The sequence below is a fragment of the Hirundo rustica genome, chromosome 9, assembly GCF_015227805.2.
Source record: "Hirundo rustica isolate bHirRus1 chromosome 9, bHirRus1.pri.v3, whole genome shotgun sequence".
Lineage (NCBI taxonomy): Eukaryota > Metazoa > Chordata > Aves > Passeriformes > Hirundinidae > Hirundo > Hirundo rustica.
The window spans coordinates 5,470,252-5,496,264 of NC_053458.1; the positions used below are offsets into that span (position 1 = coordinate 5,470,252).

The window sequence follows — 26,013 nt, forward strand, 5'->3', positions numbered from 1 at the left end:
AGCTACTGCTCTGAACCTTGTAACTCTTGCTGGATTTTTCCTCTCAGAATGATTTCATTGCTCTTTGAATCCATGTGAAATGTATCCAGAGCAGACACTGGCACAGCCTGCTGTGGGGAAGAGCAGCTGTTCAGAGACTGGGGCACAAAAGTAGAGAATCTGAACGAGGAGACAAACACTGTGGTTTTCACCCTGTGGAAGAACTTGTCAAGGAAGCAATGGAAACTGCAAATTCTTTTCACCTGCAATGGATAAAGCTCCAGTGATCAGGGATCCGGATTTGTGTCTGCACAGGCTGTAGTTGCACCAGGGATTAATTGCAGGTATTAATCCTTGCACATAGGTAGTTAAGTGCCTGAATAATTGACTTCCAACAGTCAGGCTTTAGGAACACTACTGACTTCCAGTGCACAAACAATTTCTGAAAATACCTGCCTTTTTAAAATCAGACTATATGAAAAGAAAAATCTTATTTTTCGGTTTTTGGAGCAGAAGTAATTTGAGTCTTCACAATACCAGGTGTGGTGTAGTCATAGGTCAGGTTCAGCAGTCTTGAATTTGCTGGCTTGGAGGTGCTGCTTACTTCCCTTGTGAAGGTTTTCTGTTCCCAGTGCATCCAACCTTTGTCACAATGGATTGGAGAAGCTTATGAATGTGTTTACTAACAATAAAAGAGGAATTAAGTGTGAGAGGCTGTAATTAAAGCAACACAAGTCGAGGTCCATCTGGACTTGGCTAACTACAGCAGAACTTGTTAAATCTCTGTTGAGACATACTCACACTGACCTTGTGCAGTTGGCTGAGGTGAGAGCCAGGAATTCCTGCAGGGGTCTCATGCCAGTGACAGCCTCATTAGCCAGAGCATCTTCTTTTGGAGCCTGGTCTTTCAGGCTTTTCATAGCTGACCATGTGTCTCAGAATTAATTCTAGATTTTCAGCCTTATGATATGCCAGATTAAAAGTGAACAAACTGGATAAAGGTTTTTTAAATTCATAAGAGTAAGCACAGGTGTGCTCAGCTGTAACCACGTGTCCTTGCCATGGCAGCTCACAGGCTTTCCTGTGTGTATAGATCATTTACAGGATCCTCAGGTGGTGAACTTTCCACTTTTCCTGGCACAGCTCCAGGCTCACGTGCTGCTCTCCATAAAAGACAGCAGCCCCTCCAAGTGAGGGGTCCTTTTCTTCAAAGGTCCAAGTGCAGAAAGCTTGGGGTCAGCTCTTGCCAGTGGTTAACAGCCCTCAGGTCACCTGAGAGCCATTGGCTGAAGGCAGAATTTAAAGCAGGATTTAGAGCTGTTCATCCCTCCAGCAGATCCACCTGGTGATGAACCAGCTGAAGGAGGGACATTGCAAAGCTGATTTAAAGTCACCTTCCCCGGCTCTGCTCCTGCACCTACGCTCACATGAAGTGCCCTTTCTATTGACAGTTAAATTGTTTTACCATCTTTTATCATTGTCCTGTAACTATAAAGAGCATCACGTTGTCCCAGCACTGTTTTTTCTTTGTGCAGTAAAAGGTACCCGTGTTTTGTATGAGTCACATTTCCAGTGTTTCCTACTGGGATTTGACCATACTGATCCTACTGAGACCTTTTAACTTGCTGATAATGTAGCCCTGATTTTATGTTTCATTGCAGTTTGATTAATGTGTGCTTTTGTCAAAGTTAGTTCTGTTCACTGCCTGTTAATGAACTAACATTCATTATGTGCTGTCCCTCAGTCAGCTCAGAGGGACATCAAACCCAAAGGGTCAGATTTTGCCATGTATTCTCCCTGAGAAACCCACCAATTTTCACAGGGTTAAAGCCCAAAGCATCACAGTCATGCCTGTAAAAGAACTCTTTATCTACTATCGTTATTCATTATTTTAGTATGTGGTGAAAAGAAACATGGCTGGTCTGAAATTCCTGACATTTTATAGAGGGTAGCTGTAGCTTCAGTGCACTTGCCATGGTGGAAGAATTTACAATTACTTCCAAGAAGGAAAAAAAGAATTGCTAGATTTAACAAATGCAAGTCCTTCATAAATAAGATAAGGTAGCACAGCAATGATATCCTCTGGGCTTTACATGATGTTTAATTACTGGACAGCTGGAGGGATTAATGCTTGTGCATTATGCCCTGGCTCTCAGAAATTAAACATGTACAGCTGCCACTTTATCACTGCTTAAAGTATTAGAGCTCCTTCAAAAGCAGTAGTAATTTGCAGAAAAATCCCCATTGTTATTTAGGAAAAATCTCAGCCCATAATCATATTTGTCCCGAGCTCCTTCAGAACAAAATGGCAAGAAAGAAGAGAGATTGGGAGTTACTTTTAATTGCATGCTGACAGCAAAAGTGAAGGCAGTTGCATTTTTAATATATTGGATGCTCGTTGTAATTAAACATAATTAAACAGTGCGTGAACTTAGGTTAGAGGTAAGACAGTCACTGTGTAAATCCAGAATTAAACCCTAAAGCCGTGGCCCAAGCTGTGCCAGGCTGTACCTGCAGAGGGTGAGGGCAGAATGGCTTTGCCTTCCCGGCTCTGTCCCTCGAGCTCGGTTTTAGAGAGTGGCACATCTGCTAATGGAGCTTCCAGCACGGAGGGCGGCTTTGGGGGTGGCCCTGTGCTGATCCTCCTGCAGAGAAATTGTTCCTATCAGTGTTCCATGAATAATTTATTCTCTAAAGCAGAGAAGATGAAGACACAATCTGAAAACAAGACAATGCAGCAGTGGTACTTTTGCAGTGTTTCTCTGAAGGAGCGTGAGGGGAAAAAGGGGGGATGCAAGGAACAGGACAAGCACACTCAGAGCCCCACACAGACACATCCTTCACACCCCAGAGGATCGTTGTTCACAGGGTTCTGGAAGAGGGCTGTCAAAGAGCTGCTTTTATACAAAGATTTGTGGATAATTAAAACCAAAGCTTAATAGTGCTGGACTGCAGGATACCTGTGCACACCCACACGAGCTTTGTCCTGCTGCTCTTTCCGCACTTTAGCTGGAGACATTGGCTCTGATTCTTCTTTCCAATCTCACATCATATTGTCAGAGGAGTAAGAATTGGCCTGTAATTATGTTTATCTTTTGGATAGTCTGTCTTTCAACAGTTAGAGCTCCTAGAGTTGAAACAGTCAAGGAATTACATCTCTTATTGCCAAATACAATTGTATTTCACATCCCTGAAGTGCTTTCTTCATAAGAATGCAGCTATAATTTTGAGCCTATTCATCCAAAATGCAAGAATCTGTTTAGTTTTATTCAGGGAAATCTTCTGTAGTTGGCAGTGCCAGTGATGGTGCTGTGATGGCAGATATGTGGGTAGGAGTTGCATCCTGCTGCGGCCACCAGTACATATGTGTTACACTAATTAGCAGTTCTGCTTCCTGAGCATATGATCTGAAGGCTAAATCAAAATCAGTAGCCTGAAGTCAGCACAGTCCTACGCAGGAGAGGACCATGTCATGTTTGATGCAAGAGGAAAGAGAAAAAAAAGTTGGTTTATGAGTCATATTAACAGATGAAACTAATCTGAAAGTCATCTTGGTGGCTAAAATACTCTTTTCATAGAGGATGATATAAGGGTTGGATTAACCTTGCCTTTACTTTGCAAATAAATTTGTTCATTAGATAAAATATAATGAAGAAGGTTTAGCTCACAGTAAACACCACTTCATTACCCATCTTTGTTTCAGTGACTTTAAAATAATTAAATTGCTCATGTTGAACATGTGAGTCTTCATCTCAGCCCAAATCCAGGAGAGTGCTGCTTTCTATTCCCATCTCATACAAACTGCAAGGCAAATCCTAATGCCATGGAAATCTCATTGTTGTTAATGTGAGCACAGTCAGCACACGACCCTTACAGGTTTAATTGTAGTGAGTGTCACTCAGTGATTAAATTTTCCATTTGAGTAGAAAATCTAATACTGTTTTTTGAGAAATGATTGCCATTCTTTTCTGGAATTGTGGTACACTGTCTACATCACGTAATAGCTGTGCCCCCTAATTACCACATTAGTGAAAGCAGGCAGGGGCTGCTTGTTTCCTGAGCAGTCTGTCAGTCTCTCCCTCTCCCAAAATCACCACAGGGGTCTTGTGTCTGTGGGAACTGGTCATTATAGGATTCATAACCCTGAATGGGGCTACACCAAATTCTGTCAATTGCCTCATCGCATCCTCAGTGCTTCTTTTTTAAGGTCCCTCTCCCTTCAGATCAGTCTTGCAAACCATTTTATTTCAAAAGCGTCTTTTAATTGTTATTGAACCTGCATTCAAGCTCATTTTGGATCTCTTTCCTAGAGAAATTTGAGACGTGGTTGGGTAAATGGGGGAGTTGAGAAGGCAAAGCTCACAGCCTTGCCTTGTTTTGTCTGTGCTCCAGAAGAGTTAATATTGCATGTTCCAAACACAGTGGATGTTTAATAGTGAAGCAAACTGCAATAAGCAATATCTCCTCTTACAGACAGTTCCCATCAAGCAAAGTAAATTAGTGGAAATGGAAATTTTATGAGGCACTGACCTCACTGCTTGCAGTGTGAGCTCTGCTTTGTCCCTCGCTGCTCAGGTGAGTTCAAACCTGTGAGTCAGCCACCTCCAGGATTCCCTGCTCAGTTACAGCAGCAACTTGTAAATGATTGGATTGATTCTGGGGAAATGGCTCAGCTTGCCCACTGTTACACTGGTGCCATCCCTGTGCTTAGGAATGGGTAAGGGTAGGGAGAAAGTGGCAGGCCAGGGACATGGCTGTGGAGCCTTGGGCTGGCATTCTTTGCCTTTCCCACATTTCCTGAGAATAAACCCAATTGTGCTGTCATTTGCCAATGACTGGAGTGTAGCTTTTAGGATTTTGATGAAATCTCTCCTGAGCTGGACATAAGGAACCAGAAATCAGGCAGGTCGTGTGTCTCTGTGTCAGCAGATGAGCACGGAGTGGGAATCTGCCCAGTGGGTGGAAGATGGCATCCATGGATTGGCTTTTCCTGGCAAAGGGTCTGTGATTTAAACTCCACAAAGGCAAAATTAAGTCGTGGTTGTGCAGAAGATTCCTAACCACAGGGAGTCCTGCCAGATCCAAGAGGTCTGTGTGTGCAATAATGTGGGATTTGTGTGCACTGTCCCGGGATGAAGCCCTGCTCAGGAATGCCCTGTTCTGCTTGCTGAACGTTCATATATTCCTCAGAAATACAGAATTTTGTGTGATAATATTAGAGCAGCTGTTAGTTTAATGGCTATTATCAGATGTTTCTGAGGGATTTGCCAAATTGGTGCAATTTGTAAAATTACCATTTTAATAAGCAAGTCATGTCTAAGGGAATAGGAGTGAGCTTGTCCTGTACAGGCTCCAAATTTCAAAGTCAGGAAAGAAACTCACTAGACACTTCACAGCACATTTGTTTTCCAGTTAAATTTTGGCTAGTACAAAACATCTCCAGTCTGATTCAGCTGATTATATTGCAGTCAGAATATAAAAGAGTAATAATAATGTCTTTATCCTCATGAGATCCCTGTGGGGTGTCTTGGATTGTCATAAAAGCAGGATAATATTAATCTTTGGTGTCCTGACCATCCATTTTTGTCTTTCAAGCTGCTTTATTTTACCCTTAAACCCTTTACACTGGATTCACTTGTTCTTATTTTGAGGTCATTTTCAGTCATTTAGCCAGAAGAACATCTGATAAACTTCCAAACCTTTTTCTGGTTTGAAGGAAAATTGAGGAGATCAGAGGTATGAGTTGCAACCTTATTGCACATACATAAAATTAAACAGATAGTGCAGAGTGTGCATACCTTTATACATAAACTGCTTCTCTCTGTAAATTTGGGGTCATAATTAATTCCATTTCCAGATAATTAAACCACTTGGAATGAATATATGAATCTCAGGAAATGCATTCTAAATCACCAAATACATTTTTGAACCAACTATTATTTGTCAGCAGGGGCTTTGGCATCTGGTTGCTGGGTTATAATTAACTAATACTATGCAAATACTGCTCCAGAGAATGGGAAAATGACTGATTTGTGTTTGAGGGCAGCGTGTGACAAAGGCAGCCAGCACATGCAAATATTAATTTGCAGGAGGGCGTGAGATGGCTCCTTAGCTCCATTAGTGATTTGAACAATATCAGGAATTACTATTCCTTCTGCAGCCTCCATCTAGATGGGCTTTTCGGTATCAATCACCATAGCAACAACCACTGGTGGGAGTGAGGCTGCAATTCCGCTGCATTATTCCCTCCATGGGAGGCCTGTCATTTTTTCAGAGCAATGAGCTTCAAGGTCATCTTCATTTACCTCCATCTCTTTTGCTGTCCTTCCTGGAGGGCAGTTTTCCGTGAGAAACTTGTCCTTCCAGGCACGAATCCGTGCTTTAAAGACTGGCATTTGACAGAAGATCTATATGAAATATTCAGGTATTTGGTAAGCAATTGACTGCAGGCAAAATAAATAATTTAGACAGAATTAAATCTGAAAATAAATACTAGTTATGCAAAACTAACATGCTGACAGAGCTGGTAACTGGGAGTTCCAGCATAATCTACCATGTCTGCACTCTGTGACCTCCTTATCCATGGCCCAGCTCAGAGATTGGTTCCTGTGGGCTGGGGGAGCTGGGCTCGCACTTGGGACAGAAAACCTGGGCAGATGGAGCTCAGGAATTCCACCCCTCAGCCCTGCAGAACTCAAATCCCAAATCTCAGAGAGTTTCTCAAGTCCAGCAGCCTCTCCTGCCAGTGTTGAAGCAGCCATGAATCACCAGCAGATCTCCCCCTCCCTGATGCAAATGTTGGTATTCACAAATCATCCTTTGCCTGCTTTAGAGGACCCATTATCAGATTTAAAAAACCATAAATTTTCAGACACATTTTTTTAATGTTGCTTTGGGGGCAGTGTCAGAAAAATGCAGTGTAATAATTCATCTTATCGTCTTGTCATCAGCAACAGTGTATAATTGCTGCTATCCACTTTACCACAATTTTTACCAAATAATTATCATTCTTTAAGCCATTCATGTAATTTCAAGTGGAAATGGCCCTTTTGGAGGAGAGATGAATTAAATACCTGAGTCCTACTGAAAAGCTATAAAATCTTCAATTAGAAATTAGCAATGACAGCAGTTATAGTCCATTATATGTAATTCCCAGCTCCTGGTAATGATGGACATACTATTTATTTCATTTTTTCAATTTTGTCCAGATTTGAGGATCCACACTTGGTAGAGCTGTCCATTGTAGAAATGTTATGTACAAATATTTATTTTTGTAAATGACAGTTTTTAATGAGCACCCTGTATTTTTAGAGAATTCTATATCTTAAGAGCATTGTGCTTTTTTCTCAAAACCCTTAAAAAGCATGTGGCAGAATGATCTGAATTTTTGGTGCCATGCCTGAGCTATGAGTGTCCCTGCTGCACCGGACTCTGACTTAAAACCTCTGGTTAAATCCTGGCTCTGGGCAAAAGAGAACCAGCCAGTACTGAAACACTGACTCCACAACTGCAATCTCTCTGATCTTCTGTTATTCTGTTAGTTCTAACTTCCTCTGTCCCAAGGCTGCTTCTGCTCCACTCTCCTCAAGAGAAGTGACAAGAGTGCAGCTGCAGGCTGTGGGGCAAAAACTGTGACTGTTGTGCTCTACAGACCAGCACAGGGCAAAAATTAATGCAGAATACCTATGGTATATTTTGTCAATAGCAAAATCACATCTACATAATTATTTATGTGTGATATTTTACTTCCTAAAACGGTGAAGAACCTTCACAGATTACAGTGCTCTACAGTAAACTGATGTTATAATTATGCTTTGAAGACTGTTGGTTAAACAGATCTTGACAAACATTTCCAAGATTTCTATTGGGATCACTCATGTTTGAAGTTTTGCACCTTAGAGTACAACGTTTATTAATTTGTCCTGTGCTAAAGAAAGCAAATTATTATTTGATTCCTTGGTCTTGAATGAATCAGCCTACAATAGGACAGGTAGCAAAATTGGAGAATGCAAACAAATTGCTCAAGTCAAAAAATACCCCAGTGATCATTTAATTACTACTGGCACATTTTCTACTGAAATGCTCCGGAGGCAGCGCAGTACTGCAGTGATGGGACTGCAAGGTACTCTGACAGATTGATGGAAGGGGATGTGAAATGAACTGTCCCTGGGGCTTTCCTGCCCCATGCCCGTCTCTCCAGGTGCTGTGTAAGATAACTTAGTGCTTTATTGGGCTCTTGGCTGCGGCGCCACGATCGGCTCAGCCCCGGCACCCGGGGCCAGCTCTGCTCCCCGGGGCTGGGAGCTGCAGCCTCGGCCTGAGCCTGGCCTGCCCTGAGGATCTCAGCTGTGGGGACGATGAGGGAAGGGTGAGCGCTGTTGGGATGCTCTCTGCCCTCCCATGGCAGCAGCAGAGCACACGGGAGGGGTGGCTGGAGCTCTCTGCTGGAGGCAGGTGTGACCCAGAAGGAGTGTGGGGAGTTACCAACAGCCAGACTGCTGTGCTTGTTCCTGGGGAGAGAGCTTGTAGTGCTGGCAGCACACTCAATTTTTAAAAAGAAATAAAATAATCATGACCGTGCAATTTTTCTAGCTAGCAATTCTTAGGCTTCACTGAGAAAAGTCCTCACGAGAGGTTACAAAAGCTGAACTGCTTCTATTTTCTGGCTGTGATTATCAGTAATTTTATATCTGTACTGGGATTTGTAGGTGCAAAGGAGGAGCTTTTGTGCAAACTTCCATTGTCTGTATCCCACTCCTGTGTTTATCAGTCGCAAATTTGCCAATGCAGCAGATTTCTGAAGGGAAATACCTCCAAACAGGAGGAGGGGTGGAGGTGGGACCGGGAAAACAACGAGGGGGAAAAGAGGGGCTCATTACAGTTGGTGGAAAGGAAATGTATGCACATTTGGCATGTGCAAGTAATTACAATCTTGCTCAAACATTAGGGATCAAAGAACTATGCAAGATTTTTGCTCTCTGATCCGTTTCTGAGATTCATCAAAATAATGCCGGAAAAGCAATTTCTTCTTCTCAGCCTTTATCTTTTACAGAAGCTGTACAAAGCCATAGAAATATCCCTGTTTTCCCAATACCATTTTAAAAGAGATTGGTAAGATTATAACTGTTACCTTGAACTTCCACTTTATGGAGGAATGTTCCATATGCAGTTCCATGTAATGGCTCCTCTGAAGACAGTGTTGAGTTATATAGCTGTGTACTTGATCAGTAGGGTTAATAGAGGATTTCTGGTTACGGGGTAACGATAGAAAGATCTGCTGAATGGAGATAAAGAGCAGAATTTGGGTGATATTCAGAGCATTTTAATGGTCCCAATTTTGCCATGCAAAAGAGGAAGGTTTTTAGATGCTTCTCCACCAGACTGTACTTGTATTTCATGTCCTTATGAGGATTCACTTCCTAGTGTTACTTGTCTGATCTCAGTTCCTTCTGTTCAGAGGGGGAAAAACTGTGGCTGTTCCAAGGGACAGGTGCCTGTCAAGGGCATCTCAGTACCTAAAATACTCTACCAAGTGCATATATATACATATATATGTGTGTGTGTGTGTCTGTGTGTATTTTACATCACATTGAGACGTAAAATGAGAGGCTGCTTAGGTTGTCAGATAGAGCCCAGCAAGTTTGTGAGGCAGAATGTAATTAGGCATCTGTGCAAGTGGACATGTTCTAAATTGCTGGATAAATACAGCTTTATTCCCAGGTATAAACCAGATATATATTGCAGTAGAATCCCGCTGGTTCCTGTCACTGGCTGAAATCTGGGATATGACAGGTCCTTTAGAGGGATTCTGCTGCTTTCCAGGTGCAATTGCATTGCAGTGATTGGTACCATCTAAACTGAGTGGTCTAGTGTAGGGGCTCTGCAGATATGGCAGTAAGTAGCTCTGCTTCTGAAGACAAAAAGATTCCCAAGCGCAATATATTTAAAAAAAAATTGTAATTTATATGCATTTATATTTATTGTACTTGTAATTTATCAAAGCCATAAATTCCCTGTAGAGGGCTGAAACTGCAGAAGAAAAATTCTTCTGTAAGTAACTACTTCAAAGTACCTACAGAGTTTTGGTTCCCCCATACCTTGATGGGACAGAGTGACTGTGAACTGCACTTTGTTGGAGTACCTGAAAGTTCAATTTGAGCAGGCATGTCTGGTTCAGCTGTCCATTAGCCTTGCAGAGGAGAGTGCACCGCTCAGCTTCTATCTGACAAGTGCCTCATTTGTATGTTAATGTTGAGTTGTGATTTCCAGGGAAGGCATTCAGCGTGTTGTAAAGGGCCTTACTGGCAGATTGCAGCTAAATTGATGCTCGACTCACTAAATATTTACCCTACACATCCCACTTAATATGTCCAAAACCAGGCATACTGTGAAATCCTGAAACCTGATTCTGTGCTTATGAAAGTCAGGAAGCTGGTAATGTCAGCGTGGAGCCAAGCGGAGCCCCGGTGCTGCCAGCACAGCCCCAACCCCTCCCTGCACCCTCCGGCCCCTTCCCGTTCCTGCCGCTGCTCCCGCCCGGGGCTCGCCTGGCTGCCCCTCAGTGCCAGGGCAGCGCTGCCCCCGCTTCTCCCACCCGCAGTTCCCACAGCCCTGCTGCCCCTCCTTCTCCAGGCTGCCCGTGGTCCCTAGGGGACGCATCCTGAGGCACAGCCGAGGAGTTCTTCGCCTCACCGGCTCCTTGCCACGTGGTAACCACCGGGTGAAATGTTTCGGGGTAGGACAGCCGTGATAATGCCTTTGTGCCTTTGCCCTCAGACATCCCTAATGTGCTAAACTGGGGCAGTGGTGAGGGCTGGGTTGGAGACCTCCCAGCTCACCTGTTTGTTTTTATTCCCAAGCCTGTTCTCCCAACGAGTTCCAGTGCAGTAACAAGTCGTGCATCTCCATCATCTTCGTGTGTGACGGTGACAACGACTGCGGGGACGGCAGCGATGAAAGGAAGTGCTCCCCTCTGACCTGCAACCCCAACGAGTTCCAGTGCAACAACAGCATGTGCATCCCGGAGCTGTGGGTGTGCGACAACCAGCCCGACTGCGAGGATCAGTCCGACGAGTCCATGGAGAAGTGCGGCTACGACGCCAAGGCGCTCAACACGTGCGCGGCCCACGAGTTCCAGTGCGGGAATGGCGAGTGCATCCACCTCAACTGGAAGTGTGACGGCGACGAGGACTGCAAGGACAAGTCCGATGAGCAGGACTGCCGTGAGTGTCTGCGGGGCAGGGCCGAGGGCGCTCTGGGCTGGGGTGGAAGGGCCAGGACGCTGCTGTGGGCTGTGTTTGAAGGCAAGCCTTTGATGTCTGAGCAGCAGCTGCGCCAGACAAGGAGCGTTTGTGTCCCACATGACATGGCTGGGTGCCCAGCTCAGCAGGGTCAGGTGTATTCCACACTCCTTTTGTGCTTTTTCCTTGAGAATCCATAGAGGACGTGTAAGAGCTGTTGGATGGTGCCGTGCCTCAGAAGAGATGTGTTTCACTAGAAAGACAAGGAGTGAAAAATGGGAAAAATGTTCAAAGCCCTCAGGCTGCGTGGTGGGGTCACAGCCTGAAGGTTAGAAGCTGCTATGCTAAAGGGAATATATGATCAGGAGAAAAAAATAATGCATTTTCTGCCTCTGAAGTTGGAGCACACTGAACAAGGCAGTCAAGAGAAGTACCTCTGAAGAATCCAGTTGGAAATGCATTTTGAGCTTGGCTTGATAAAGGCACAGAGCTAATAAATAATGGATTTCTTTTCAGCTGGATTTATGCATTTAACATGCTGGTGTTGGTATGTGGGGTATTTTGAACATTTCATCCAATTTTAGCCACTAAACTGTTCAAGCTGGTCACTTACCTGAGGAGGGAGAGAGAAGAAAACAAGAGCAAAATGCTTCGCTAGAATATTCATAATGACAAGATTGAAATTAAATATTTACATAGCTGTTTATATTTAGCACTCTGACATTGGGCCACCTTTAGGTAGGAAAGCAGCAACAAGCTGCAAACCCAGGGATTTTTGCAAGGTATCTGAGAAAATTTATCACTTTCGCCAGCGCCATCTTTTTGTACCCATGACAACACCAAGGCCAGGCTGGTGAGCAGCTGTGTGGGGATCCCTTCAAGAGCTGGGGATCAGACTTTCTTCCAGGCACAGAAGCAGATGTAAATTCAGTGGCTTCTTTAGTAAGAGGAGGACATAGTGAATCCTGGACACCACTGTTTGGACTGCAGGAGAGCAGGGCTTTTAAAATAGCCAAGGCCTCTTTTAAGAGAGGCAAGAGCTGAATAGGAGAAGCCAAAAATGCTTTGTTAGGAAGAGAGCAGCTTTGGCTGCTGAGTACAAGGCTGTCAGCCCCTCCCCAGGAGGGGTGGATTAGGTAGGCTGTCTTTTCCTTCATCTCCAAGAGGGTGCTAAAGCTGCTGACAGAGCTCTTGAGCAGCAGGACCCAGCCAGTGCTGCCAGGGTCTAAAGGATCACAGGGACTGTGGAGTCAGAAGACAAAGTTGGTTCCTGGCTCTGTGTCAGGAAAGCCATGCAGAAGCACAGCTGCTGGAGATGGGCACTGCTGGCTGGGGCAGCCTGGGTGGTTTGGTGCCTGTTTCCATTCTGAGACCTTCCGTGGGCGCTCTTGTACTGGTGTCCCCTCCAGATCAGGGGGAATGCCAAGGGCCATGTTACAAAGGTGAAGAGCTGGTGTCTGGTACAGGGGAGTCCTGCAGAACTGATCTCTGTCCCACGAGATGCATTCCCTGCAGTGACAGCAACCTGAGAAGATGGCTGAGTTGGGACAGCTCAGGAGAGGGAAAACAGCTTCCTTCTATTGCTAAGTGGAGAAAGAGTGGAGCAGCTCACTGATGGTGCTTTCTGATGAAATACCTCCTAAATTTCAACCCCAGTTCAACATGAAATGTTTTAAGTCTTTTGCAGGCCCCACTTATTTTGACATTCTGCTGGGTGAGACGAGTGGGACTGTGCCCGTGTACCTTCCTGAGGCAGAGGGCCCACTGTTCCCCAGCTTCTTTCCTTGGTGTGACAGGCACCAGCCATGTCCAGCTGAGCTCAAAGTGCCCAGCCCTGAGGCCCGAGGAAGCACAGCTCCACCAGAGCAGCCTCAGCCAGCAGCACTTCCAGAGGCAGCTCCCAGGGCACAGGAGGCAGCTGGACACCGCTGCAGCACAGCACGGTGCTGACAACCAGTGGAGAAAGGAGGAAATGTGGCAGAAGTGACTCGAGAGGATTCTGAGTAGCGGAGATTTAGCACGACGACGGTCTCTTTCCAGAAAGCCTCAGTCTGACACAATGTGCAGTTTGTCTACCTGGCAGAAACAAGCATGTGAGCTGTTTCTGCTGCCTTCGTTCCTGTGGATTGGGAAACAGTGGGAGTGAAAGCCCCGCTGTTTTAGCTCCCTCAGTGCTCCTCTGCACAGTGCCTGGTTCTGGTTGCACCCCAGTGCCACAGCAGTGTGTGAGCCCGCGGCCGTCCACACTGCATGGATGGCATTCTCTGAGGCAGCAACCGGGAGAGGCCCTGCAGCACTGAGTGCTCGTGTAGCTGATGTGCTGACTGGGTCAGAGCCAAAATTAATGTTGCTTCCCTATCCTAAATGCAGCTGTTGCCCTGGTGCACCTGCCTGCAGTAAGAAAGGGACATTTGGGAGCTCTGGAAACTCAGTGTCACTGCTCATCTCTTGGAGTGAAGAGTTTAGGGACCTTTATGGTTCTTTTCATCTCCAGAAATTCTCTGTCTGAGATCAGTGTCATGGGGCATGCAGAGTTTCAGGTGTGTGACACAGCTCTGTGCCCTTAGCAACAGGGATGGCACATGGGCCCCTGGGCTGGACTTGATTAAAACTGCAGAACCACCGCTACATCTTCTCTTGGAAATGGGGATCAGATGGGGTTTGTGCAGTATAAACAGAGGGATGGGAGCTAATGCTTTAAAAAAAAGTCATGAGGCCATCACCCGTCACTCGTTATAAACATCTTGGATAGGGAAATGAGTAGAGCAGAAATGAAGGGTGACAATTGGTGAACAGGTTTTGGCAGCAAGACAGCAAATAAATAGGAGGGAATGAGTCATTTCAGGAAAGCTGTGTGAGAACATTGGGTGGCTGGGGCTTTTTCCATAGCATATATATTCAAATATGTATATATGTATATTTATAAAATGAACATTAGGTTAGATTTATTCGTCTCCAAATCTGGAATGGTTATATTTTAAAATGTCCTTTGCAACTTGCATTAGGGCATCCAGGAGGGAGAATAAGTAATGCTTAGAACTGACAGCAAGAAAACAGACCCCTTGAGACCTGACCTCACACTTTCCTGCCTCTGTCTCCCCATCTATAAAATTGGATTGATACATTTTGCAAATGTTGGGATTTTCTTTTCTGGGGAGGAAGGAAACAAAACCAGAAACCAGAAGAAGCTGAGGGTCAGGTTTGGAGTCTGGAATATATCTGCTGAGTTTGAGCGATGCAGCTTTGTGCCCAGGATTTGTAAATGGGAAGTGTGTCTCTTTGAGAGCGCCTGTTAATTTAGCAGGGCTTTGGTAATTTGTTTTCTATTTGATTTGCAGAGGAGATGGCTGTAAAAATACTGAGATTTCAATGATTTAAACCTTCCAAATTAGGCACAGCAATTTTCTGAACATCTTGTGCAAATAAACAGCACAGCCCTCCCCTCTTCTTGGGTTATTGCTTTGCCTTGGGAATGGCCTTAATGGGAACCTGCTGTCAGCTCTGCCAGTGGGGCTGAGATGGGTTAGTGTCTCAGTTTCAGGAGAACATGGAATTCTCCTGGAAAATGCAGCAAAAAATAGAGATGCCATACATGCATTTAATGCCTCTGTAATCAGTAGGAGCTGTTACTGAATCTGCCTTTTCTAGATGTCTGTTAAGAGGCTCTGGGGCTGTTCCTCAAAGGTCTGAACTTCCACAGCTCTGGTGGAGTAAGAAGTGAGCCAGGAAACCCAGTCTGCTCTCCAAACTTCTGTCTCTTCTTGAAGCAAAGCTTTGTGCAGTGGAGTACAGCCTCACATCTGTGTTTGCAGTCTCTGTAGCAACTGAGCTAAGAACCATGCTGTCATTTTTCTCTCAGTCTTGGGGTGCTTATGCAACATTGTCTTTGCAATTCCTACAAAATTCTCCTTAATTTTAATTCGTTTGAGGATTAGAAACCTTTCTGTTCTTAGCATTTAGCTATAACTGCTTTTTAGAAGAGCTCTGAAGATTAAAAATGAGGACAATTTATAGGTTTTATAACAGCTGTCTTCTAAATCTGTAGCTGTTGTCACGCAGATTTACTTGATAAACTGGAGACCTGTTTCTGCTCCAGAAAAGACAAAACCCCATTGGATTTAATTACATGTTACACTTTTGTAAGGGTTAATATTTATAGTCAGAAATGGAGGACCATCCTATCCTACCTCCACACACAGAAGTTGCTACAGAAAAGGGGAAGCAAACTGGTGTTCGGGTTAGAGGTGAAGACAAGAAAAAATTGTGGCAAAGGAATTTTTAGTGAGACAACAGGAAAAGCCTTGCAGTGGCTAAGGTTTAGCTTGGCAGAAGTCAGGGTTTCCTGGGGCGGAGGGTGCTTTCTCCACGGTCAGGGCTTCCCCAGGCAGGTGGCTGTACATGCCAGGAACAGTTTAAGCAGAAGTGACTCTGCCACCCTGCAGGATTGTTGGTGCCACTTCCAGACCTGTGGTCTGTGACTCCCAGACCATGGCTTTGTTTCTTTCCCTCCTTCATTTTTCTGCATTTGGTAGAGCAGCAGATCCCACATGCTTACTTTGGAGCTGCTGTCCCAGATGTCCCACTGAGGTTTCCCATTCCTGTGCCTGGGTTTATTAGCTGAAACGTGGCAGCACAGCTGGTCCCATAACTGTGCTTATTGCTTGGGATTTTTTTTGTCACTTTGCAGCTTTTTATGAATGTAGTGCATATGGCTTTCCTCTCCAAGGAGCAGTGCTATTTCCAAACTTTCCTCATGTGAACACCGTATTTCTAATGACAGGATTTCTCCCTTCCCCCAGCAGCCCTGCACTTGTGGCTTTTCCTGTCTCTGGTGCCTTTTCTGGCTGAAGATGCACTAGAACTGAGTGAAGCAGCCATGAACCTGGATCCTGCATCCTGCGGGATGCAATCACCAATAATGTGGAGTCTTTGTGCAACTGATACTTTATGGTATTGATGCTGGCTCACTTCATGTCTGCAGCTCTTCCTGGGTTATCTGAAAGTAGTCATTTTTATATTAGAACCAGTTTGTCAAATTGTGCAGGGAAGTCTGCAGACAGCTCTCACCTCCCATGTAGTAACACTGGTGCTGGCCTCCCATCACTACTCAGAAGCAGTGATTTTCTGTCAGACCCTACCAGGACACAATCATGTGGTGGAAAGGCTGGAATCAGGAGCTCTCCAGGGTGTGCTGCCTTAATAGGAGTTTAAGAATTACATCCGATGGGCACCTCAGAAGAAGCTGCAAAACATGTCCCAGGAATGAGGACAGTTTTGCCAGGCTGCCTGTTCCCTGTGTCAGCACAGGGCTGGTCCCAGCTAGGGAGGGCTCTCATTCATTGTAACTTAGGGAGGGAAATATGATTGCTTTTAGCATGGTTAGTGCAGGTGTCTGATTTATATTTTTCCCCAGCTTTGCTGTTTATCAGATCTGGTTTGAGTCCATTATAATCTGACCTGGACAAATGAATTTCAGGCATGAAAACTGGGCTGATATTGCAGAGATGTTTAGGGCTGGAAACTCCAAGAAACACCACAGTGCAGTGGAGCTCCCCTGCCTTCCAGTGAGCTGTTGGCTCACGGGCCTTAGGTAACCTGATGTTTGGGTCTCGTTGCTGCCTTCATCCCTGCTGTGACCACACTGCTTTGGCAGAGTCACTACAGCTCTCTTGCCTGGGCCTTAGCCTGAATATGTTTTGAAATGTATCTGAAATATAATTTTTTCTGAAGGAAGGAGCGATGAGGAGCAGTTGCCTTTGCCTACCCAGTGTCACTGTACGCTCCCAGCTGGAAAGCAGCCTGGCCTCACACAGACTGCAGCCTCCAGAGCTGCCCCACTGCTGGGAGTTTTGCTGCTTGCTTTGTTGTGTCACCTGAGAAGCTTCTCTGCCGACACTGGGTCTCTGTTGACTGGGTGTCCCCATATGGGCTTTGATGCTGTTTGCCAAGGATGTAGAGGGTGATCTGGCACACCAGAGGGGCACAGGAGAACGGTGGCTGAGCCCGCTGCTGCCTCTGTTGCTTTGGTGGAAGCAGCCAATACTCTGACATTTGCTGACAGAGGATGAACCCCAGCAGTGTTAGAGGGACATGGCTGATAGATACCACACAAATGACTGAGTTCTGCGTGGCTGATGCTTGAATGTGTTGTTTTAAAGCTCTGGTGACCTGCCAGCCAGACGAATTTCAGTGTGGCGATGGGACCTGTATCCATGGAGCAAAGCAGTGTGACAAGGTGCACGACTGTCCTGACAACAGTGACGAGGCCGGCTGTGTCCAAGGTGGGTACAGGTGCTCCTCATACTCCATGGGGTAAATGTGCCAGGGCTGTGTGGCCTCTGGAAAGGGAAGAGGCCTGTGCTGCTCCTCTGGGCCGTGCCAAGCTGCTTCCTGCACAATTTTAAGCCATTCTGGCAGTGGGATTGCTTGGGAGAGACGATTGTGCTGACCAGGCAGACTGCATGACTTGAAAAGTTCTTCGCATGATGCTCAGGCTCAATGTTCATTTGCTTAATCCCATCCCATTTCTAATGACGCCCTCCTGAGCTTTATGTCAGCCTGTTTGTTGTCACGAGCCTCATCTAACTTAGTTGCTTTCCTCTCTTGCCCAACATGACAGAGTCAGCATGTGAAAGTCCCAGCAAGTTTCAGTGTAAGAGTGGAGAGTGCATTGACGGAGGCAAAGTGTGCGATTCACATAGAGACTGCAGGGACTGGTCTGACGAGCCTCTGAAAGAATGTGGTACAGTACTTGCCTTCTACGTGTTGCTCCTGTTGTAACTGCTTCCCCTCTTCTCCATCTGGTGCTCACAGCTTTGAGTGTAACCACATGTAGTTGCTAATGCTATTTCTCACTCTGCTCCTCTTTCCTTGCCTTTATTCTCTTATCACCCTACATATGAATATAATTAGTAGCTTAGTCTCATCATCTGTAAGTTTGAACTGTGCCCTTCTCCACTCAGCTTTTATTCTTGGAGGGATGTATGAACTGAGCACGGGACTAGGATTGAGGAATTTCCCCTCCCCAATTACTAGTCTCCTCCACAACACAGACCAGTTTATTTAGCCTCATTGCCTAAATTATCTTTGAACTGTAGGATGATGATAACACCATAAAAATATAGCGTTGGGAACATGCTTTGAAGGTGAACACATGTAGAGCGGCAGCAACCCCTGTGACAGGATTTCAGCCACTTCTGGGTTGTACGTGTTGTTGCTGCTTCCCTCAGCAATGACAGCAGGCTGCTCTGCAGCATCCTGCCAGCTCTGGGCTGTGAGAATGCCAGGAGAGTTGAGGCTGTTGGAGCCAGGGGAACAGAGCCCAGGCCACAGAGCTGTGCCCTTCTCCACCAGACAGCCCTCTCTGCCTTTCCCACCAGACATTGTGGGCACCAGCCCCGACCTGCAGTGCTACTCAAACACATTTGTGTGTGTTTGTTGTTTTCCCCAGTGCAGAGATGTCTCCAATAGGCATCTCTTTCCATGACATCACGGAGCTCAGTGGCTGCCCCTTAAATAACTCCTGTTCAGGAAGAACTGTCAGTCTCTCCCTGTTTTAGACATGGAAGAATGTGTGCATGCCTAGTGAAGGTGCTCCTACCTCATGCTTCCAGTGTGCCCTTGCTTTCTTCCACTAATCCACATCTCCCCGTTTCTCTGAATGGATGTTGCACTTGTCTGTCTGTGGAGATCTCCCAACAACCTGGCAGCCCTGTTTGTCATAGACCGGGCAGTGGCACAGCTGGGCTGATGCTCAACCCAGCGGTCGTGGTGCCATGACTGGTGCAGCCCTGGGCTGGCAATGAGGTGTTTGTTGTCCGAGTTGGGAAGCAGAGAAGAGCCCCCAGGGGAAAGTGCAGTGTTGTGGGTTGCTGTGGCTGTAATGCCCACACACAGGTTTGTGGGTTGCTGTGGCTGTAATGCCCACACACAGGTTTGTGGGTTGCTGTGGCTGTAATGCCCACACACAGGTTTGTGGGTTGCTGTGGCTGTAATGCCCACACACAGGTTTGTGGGTTGCTGTGACTGTAATGCCCACACACAGGTTTGTGGGTTGCTGTGGCTGTAATGCCCACACACAGGTTTGTGGGTTGCTGTGGCTGTAATGCCCACACACAGGTTTGTGGGTTGCTGTGGCTGTAATGCCCACACACAGGTTTGTGGGTTGCTGTGGCTGTAATGCCCACCACAGGTTGTCCCCACAGGAGGCAGTGGTGCAGGACACACCCCCCAGCTCATTCTGTCTGTCTGGCCGTGGTAAACTCCGCAGTGCCTCTGAGAGTCCCCCAGAAAAGCACTGCAGAAGTCAGGACAACACCTGGCTATTTTAGTCAGGCAGGGAATATACTGCTGAGGTTTGGGTGAAGGGCAACAGCTGGCCAGAGTCCTCCTGCCTGGCTCCTCCTCAGCTCCTCTTGAGAAGTGCAGAAAGTGAACCAGCTCTTGATTTACAGCCCCTAAATCCATTCCACAGAGCACCTCTGAAACCATGGGAATCACCTGAGTGAGAGTTGGCTTAATCAAAAGAGCCTTTATAGCATTTTGCAGAGAGCAGTTTTGCATGTGGATGACTCAATTTACTACAGACCCGTGCAAGTGTAGGAATAGGAGATTTCTGTCTACAAATGTCACTGAACAGTGACAATACACAGTGGGACTGTGGACACCTTCTTGGAGCCTGATGAACTTGCTCCATTAATTGTATATTGATATCTCTTTATGTACCTGCTAGGAAGGTGAAAGCATCCCAGAGCTGAGATGGATTCCTTCTGGCATGGTATTTTCCTAGTCTTACTGACTTAATTGGGTTGTGGTTGTTTCCATTTTCTTATAAGAGCAATGGTTTCATGGCTCTGCTGTGCTGCTCACCTGCAGTGTGCAAGGAAGCAAGAAGTAAAAGATAAATGAAAAATTTGCCTTTAAATTGCATTATAGACTGGAGCAAATCAGTTTTCCTTGTTCTGGTGAGTCCACTATCTCTGAAACCCCACAGCTCCTGTTCAGCAGTCTTTCTTAAGGAGAGAACTTTCTCTTCACCTTTTGTAGGTCAATTACAACAAGAAGAAATGCTTTCTCTGACCAGCTTTTCCCAACCTCTCATTTGGTTCTACTTTCAAGAATCCATTTATTCTGTTTTTCATTTCAGCACTTGTGAGCAGGATCAGAGAGATGGCTTTGGATTAGAAAAGGCCCCAGGAGAGGATGGGGGCTGTTGCTTCATAAATTGCACGCTGGGGCTGCTGGGGGCTGCCAGCAAAGACTGTTGTGGGGGACGTTTTTGTGGGAGGACTGTATGTCAGTGCTAATGGAGTATCTCTGACAGACTGCACTTCAGTGTTTTCTGGAATTTTTTACATAGATCATTCCTTGGAGCTAGATGGGAAAATAGTACTGTATTTCAAAATAGCTGGCCCCTGGGAGATGAGAGTCCCCCAGCATGAATTATTAAAGCTCAGAGAGACTGTTCAGAAAAGTCAACATGAACCAGCACATGGGGAAGGAGGAGTATGCTGGAGAGGGCCCTTAGGTCCCTTGGAAGTTTCTCACATGTGGCAGAACAGCTCAAAGCAGCAGCTCTCTGATGGGATGAGATGCAGGGACTCAACATACACTGTATCCCCAGGGTCCCCCATTCATTCAGCCACTAGCTTTGAGTCCAAATGATCCCCAGTGCTGGTTTGGAATAATAAAGAGCAGGAAAATGATACAGTGGAGGCTTCCTGTCTCTGAAGGCACTTGTGCTCTACAGGGCCAATACCAAATCTGATAGAAATGGGAAAATTTCTGAGGAAATCTCTTAATTTTATTCAATCTCACAACTAAAAGCCCCCATTTGTCATAGGTGATCTGTGTATCCCCTGCAGGTGTTAATGAATGCTCGATGAACAACGGTGGCTGCTCACACATATGCAAAGATTTGAAGATTGGTTACGAGTGCGAATGTCCGCCTGGATACAAGCTTCTGGATAAAAAAACGTGTGGAGGTAATTGACATGCAAACAGCAGTCCCTTGTGTTTCACCATAGAGAGACGTGATTATATTCACTTGAGCACTGCTCCATCACAGATGGTTTGATTTCAAGTTATTGATGGGTTTCAAACACTCCTTTCAGACATAGATGAATGTGAGAATCCAGACGCTTGTAGCCAGATCTGCATTAATTACAAGGGAGACTACAAATGTGAGTGCTACGAAGGATACGAGATGGACACGCTGTCCAAGAACTGCAAAGCTGTAGGTAAGAGAACGCCACAGGCACTAAAACTCTGCTTGCTCAACAACACTACTCCGATACGAAAACACGCTCGCAAGGCTGAGGCAGGAGAACGGAAACAAAAGGAAACACGCAAAGCAAGCAAAGCCATTTCACTGCAAGCAGCACAGAGCTGCTGCAGCAATAGCAGATGTGTCTCTAGGCAAGAACTACTGATCATGCAGATCAGAATATTTTAACAGTGTACAGAGCAAGATTGCAGTCACTACTTGGCTGTTTGAAGCTGAAACTAGAAAAGAAAGTCTCTTGACAGGTGTTACTGAAAACAGTGCAGCAAAAACATTTAGCAGTAGTAGTACTGAAAGAAAGAAAACATCCCGATTAAAACAGGGTAGCTGAGCCAACCCTCCACCCTCCCAGCTGTAAGTAACCAAAATCTGGCCCAGGATTTTGTGCTGAAATGAATTGAAGATGAGGCCATTCCTCAGAGTTTTGCTTGTGGCTTAGCAGAACAGGCTGTCCAAGCACCAGCGTGCGTTCAGGGATGTCTGTGTGTGACAGTGCTGCCTCTGGAGCAAGTTTCCACTTGCTTCCAGTGTGGTGTAAAGCTTCTGTACAAACACAGCGATCAGTGACTGATAGTTCCATTGTTGTTTGAGAAATGAAAGCTGAATCCAGCCCTAGGGACAGCTGAAGTGACAAATGTGCTGATTTTCTGTGGTAGGAAAGAGCCCGTACCTGATCTTCACCAATCGGCACGAGGTCCGTAAAATAGACCTGGTGAAAAGGGACTATTCCCGTATCATTCCCATGCTGAAGAACGTGGTGGCGCTGGATGTGGAGGTGTCAACAAACAGAATATACTGGTGTGACTTGTTCTACCGAAAAATCTACAGGTAAGGGGCAAGGGAGGATGTGTGTGTTGGTCCCTTCCCAAAGCTGCATTCCGTCTGTATCCCCTAAAGCAGTGCAGAGAACAGTGCAGGGTACAGGGCACCTGAGGGCTTTTCTGCCCTGACAGGATTATCTGCTGAGGCCCAGACTTGGTAATCTTTTTTGGGAAGTGATAAAGACATCAGAGGCTTGTGCAGTTATCTCTTTGATAATACAGGGAGACTTTTCATCAATGCCAGACCCTGCTGCACTCGTGCAGTTAAATGTAGGCTCTTCTTTCCTGAACCACAGATACCACAAAGCAGGGCCCAGGCTGCTGCCACACCATGAGTGCTGTATGGGAGGCCAGTACTGGCAAATGGAAGCACAGAGCAGACAAATGGTAGGAGCAAGGAGGCAGCAACACAGACACAAGCTGCTGCCCACTGTAGTCTCTGGTAGATTGGATTTGAATTCACAGCACCAGACCACGGTACACATTCTGTAACTCTCATTCTCACTCTTCCTTCAGCTGTTTTTATGGCATCCATCACAGTTATTATGTGAGTGTGCTTAGCCAAAAAAGCATTTAATTTATGTGCTGAGAATGTACCATGTATATTTTGATTTGCACGGCTATTGCAGCTTCTGCAGTGGTCTGCTCTGGATTTCAGCTGATGATCAGGCACAGGCTGACTGGTGTCAGGAGTGGGAGCCAGACCAGGGTTTCTACAGGCTCTGGTAGCTCCCATGCCCTGCAGGGATATCTGCCCAGGCTGTGCTGGGTATTGACCACCAGCAGCTGGGCAGGTACCCTGAGGGGCCTGTGGGGCTCTGAAAGTGGGGGGATGGTTCAGAAGAAAACTCAGCACTCACAGGGCCTGTCTGGGCAAGGGCTGAGTTCATACACAGAGAATTATTCAAGACACTGCTCCTGCAGCTCTCCAACAGCAAATATGCTGGGAGTCCCTGGGAACCAGCAGTCTGTGGTTGAGAGGCTATTGCAAGTTGAAAACTGTGGTACAGGAGGTAATCGCTGGCAAGAGATCCTTTCTTTCATAATGGTCACCTCACTTGCCTTTCCAGATTCTGTCCTGTTGAGGTGATGTCTCCTTTGGGGTGTCAGATCTTTTACAGTGTTTAGTTACTGGGAGAATTGAAATGTCACCTGGGCTTGAGCCCTTCCATTGTGGAAGCTGTGGGAGCCTCTTGGTTTCGCTCCTGTGCAGGCACAGGCCGGAAGCAGGGAACACAAGTGTTCCACTGGCAAGGGATCACCTGGCCTGGAGCTGAGCACTGAGAGCATGGGACGCTCGTCACGCTGGGATACTGGAATCTTGGGAGCACTGCCAGATGCCCAGAGACCCCTGAGGTACCATTCCTGTGGTGCTGGGTCAGAGACAAACCAAAACTATTCTTGTAGGGAAGATGCAGCAGTGTGCTGGTCATCCAGGCTGACTCTGCATGGCCATTCCAGCCTGACTGCAGACTGTAAAACTGGCAGGAATTCCTGGGTTTAGGTGTTTCAGTTCCAAGGCTCTGATCTGATATTGGAGAACTCAGCTCCCATACAATTCATCTTCTCATTCCATGAGCAAAGGCAGGATGGGCAGTGAAGAGAGGATGTGAAACATCTTACGATTTCAAGTGTTTGGGGTGAGAGGCAGAAACTTCCTGCTGTTTTATAACAGTTTTAAGATGTACTGAGTTATTCTAAGAGCCAGACAAAGCTTCTACAAACACTGATGCAAACTCAGAATACCTAATTTCAGTTCACTCAGCAAAATTAATACTGAGAGCAGAATCAGCCTGTGTGGTTGTAGGAGCAACATTCCAGTTATTTATGAAACATCCATGTGGAGTCTGCTGCCTTTCATTATCATTTTGAAAGATTTTAAAGCTGCCACTAATATTTAGTGAACATTTTGTTTGTATCTAGTGAAATCACTTGCCAAATTAATGCAGTTTCATGAATCCCTTTGATGAATCATAATTAGCTACACAGCTCCTAATTCTGCAGTACATTTAAGCACACTTACTGCATGCTCAGTTCAACTCTGTTCAGCAGAGCCCTGGAGATTATTTTCCATAAATCCCACAAATCAATGCTGTTGAACATGCCTGAAGTCAAATATTTTCCTGAATTGTGCAGTTATAGTAGGAAGCAGGTAGAACGATGAACTGAGCAGTTCCCTACTGTGGAAATGCTGCCGGACAGGAACAGGGGAATAAGAGGCTGTAGGAGAAAGCAGAAGGTTGCAGGAGCACCGTAAGGGTTCCTGTGCCAGCCACGCTGCCCCTGGGGCCCAGCTCTGGGAGCCGTGTGAGAGCCCCTCCTGTGACCTCCTGTCCCTGCAGCGCCTACATCGACAAAGCGAGTGACACGGCCGAGCAGGTGATCCTCATCGACAGCCAGCTCAACTCCCCCGAGGGACTGGCCATCGACTGGGTCCATAAGAACATCTACTGGACAGACTCTGGAAACAAAACCATCTCAGTGGCCACTGCAGATGGAAGCAAGAGGAGGACGCTTTTCAACAGTGACCTCAGTGAGCCCAGAGCCATCGCTGTGGATCCCACACAGAGGTAGGTGTGAACACCACAAACACCCCTTTGAGCAGAGACATTCCAGTCACATTCTTGCCCCTCTGACAAACTTGGGGGTAGTTTTCATCTCACCAGGACTTCCGATTTCTTTAAAATATACTCTGCAATGGGACTGTAGAGATCTTTAACCCTTGGCAAGCTCCCTGCTGTTGAAGACAGTTCAGGGCTAGTTCATGTGCTCAATGTGCCTGAGCTGGTCCCAGCACAGAGGCTGTGCTGGGGAATGAAGTCTGTCTGACCTGTGTTTGGGCTGTTTGGATGAGTGAATCCAGTACCTAACAGGCACAGCAGCAGAGTTTTCAGGGGTTAGTTACTGGGGTGAGATGCTGCATTCCAGTGCAAGTTTTGTGGCAGATTACCCAGTGGGAGAGCAGCATCTTGTTCCACCAGCAGAATTAACTGCTATAATAAGGAGAGAACCTTAGGACACCTACTGCATTCAGCAGTGCAGGTTTCTTAAGTGGAATCCAGGTTATTGCTTTCTTATCTCTGCCTCTCTCAGGTTCATGTATTGGTCTGATTGGGGAGACAAGGCCAAGATCGAGAAGGCCGGTCTGAACGGCGTGGGGCGGCGGGTGCTGGTCACCGACAACATCGAGTGGCCAAACGGCATCACGCTTGGTAAGTGAGTGCCCAGCTCAGAGCTACAGCACCCACTGCAGCCAAAGGAATTTGGCTTTTATTTTTAGGTAGGAAAACAAAATTGTAAATGCTCTAAGGCACCTGCACACACAAATCCTAAACTGGTCTGTCACTACTACTCACAAACATGAGTTGCCTCATTTCAGTAGCACAAACAGGAAGTCTTGCTGCAGTCAGAACCTCATACTGCAGGAGCCTTAAGTTGCTTCTCATTGTGTCCTAAGGCAAAAGGAAATTTTGAGAGAGGATGCAAAGCTGTGACAACCCTCTAGAAGCCTGAAAAGCATCTGAATCCTTGGAGTTAAATGTCTCTGTACCTGGGCCTGTGTCAGGAGCAGTGTCAGGATCCTGCCCTAGACTGATGAATGATGCACAGTGTATCAGGGAAAGGGACAGTAAACCCTGGGTTCTGGGCCTGCAGAACCACTCCCTGTCACCATTCCCTGCCTGTCCACCTG

General features: G+C 46.2%; 1 protein-coding gene across 3 annotated transcripts in view; it reads left to right on the top strand.

The window, feature by feature from the left end:
* Positions 1 to 26,013, top strand: part of LRP8 (LDL receptor related protein 8) — a 167,666-nt gene that overhangs the window by 132,305 nt on the left and 9,348 nt on the right. For 2 of the 3 annotated variants that reach the window (XM_040072797.2, XM_040072799.2), the window contains 8 exons: positions 10,839 to 11,201; positions 17,378 to 17,500; positions 17,839 to 17,961; positions 21,083 to 21,202; positions 21,332 to 21,457; positions 22,158 to 22,329; positions 24,665 to 24,892; positions 25,416 to 25,534. In XM_040072797.2, the coding sequence (XP_039928731.1) occupies positions 10,839 to 11,201; positions 17,378 to 17,500; positions 17,839 to 17,961; positions 21,083 to 21,202; positions 21,332 to 21,457; positions 22,158 to 22,329; positions 24,665 to 24,892; positions 25,416 to 25,534 (1,374 nt within the window). The remainder of the gene's footprint in view (positions 1 to 10,838; positions 11,202 to 17,377; positions 17,501 to 17,838; positions 17,962 to 21,082; positions 21,203 to 21,331; positions 21,458 to 22,157; positions 22,330 to 24,664; positions 24,893 to 25,415; positions 25,535 to 26,013) is intronic. The other variant, XM_040072798.2, reaches the window with a different exon arrangement.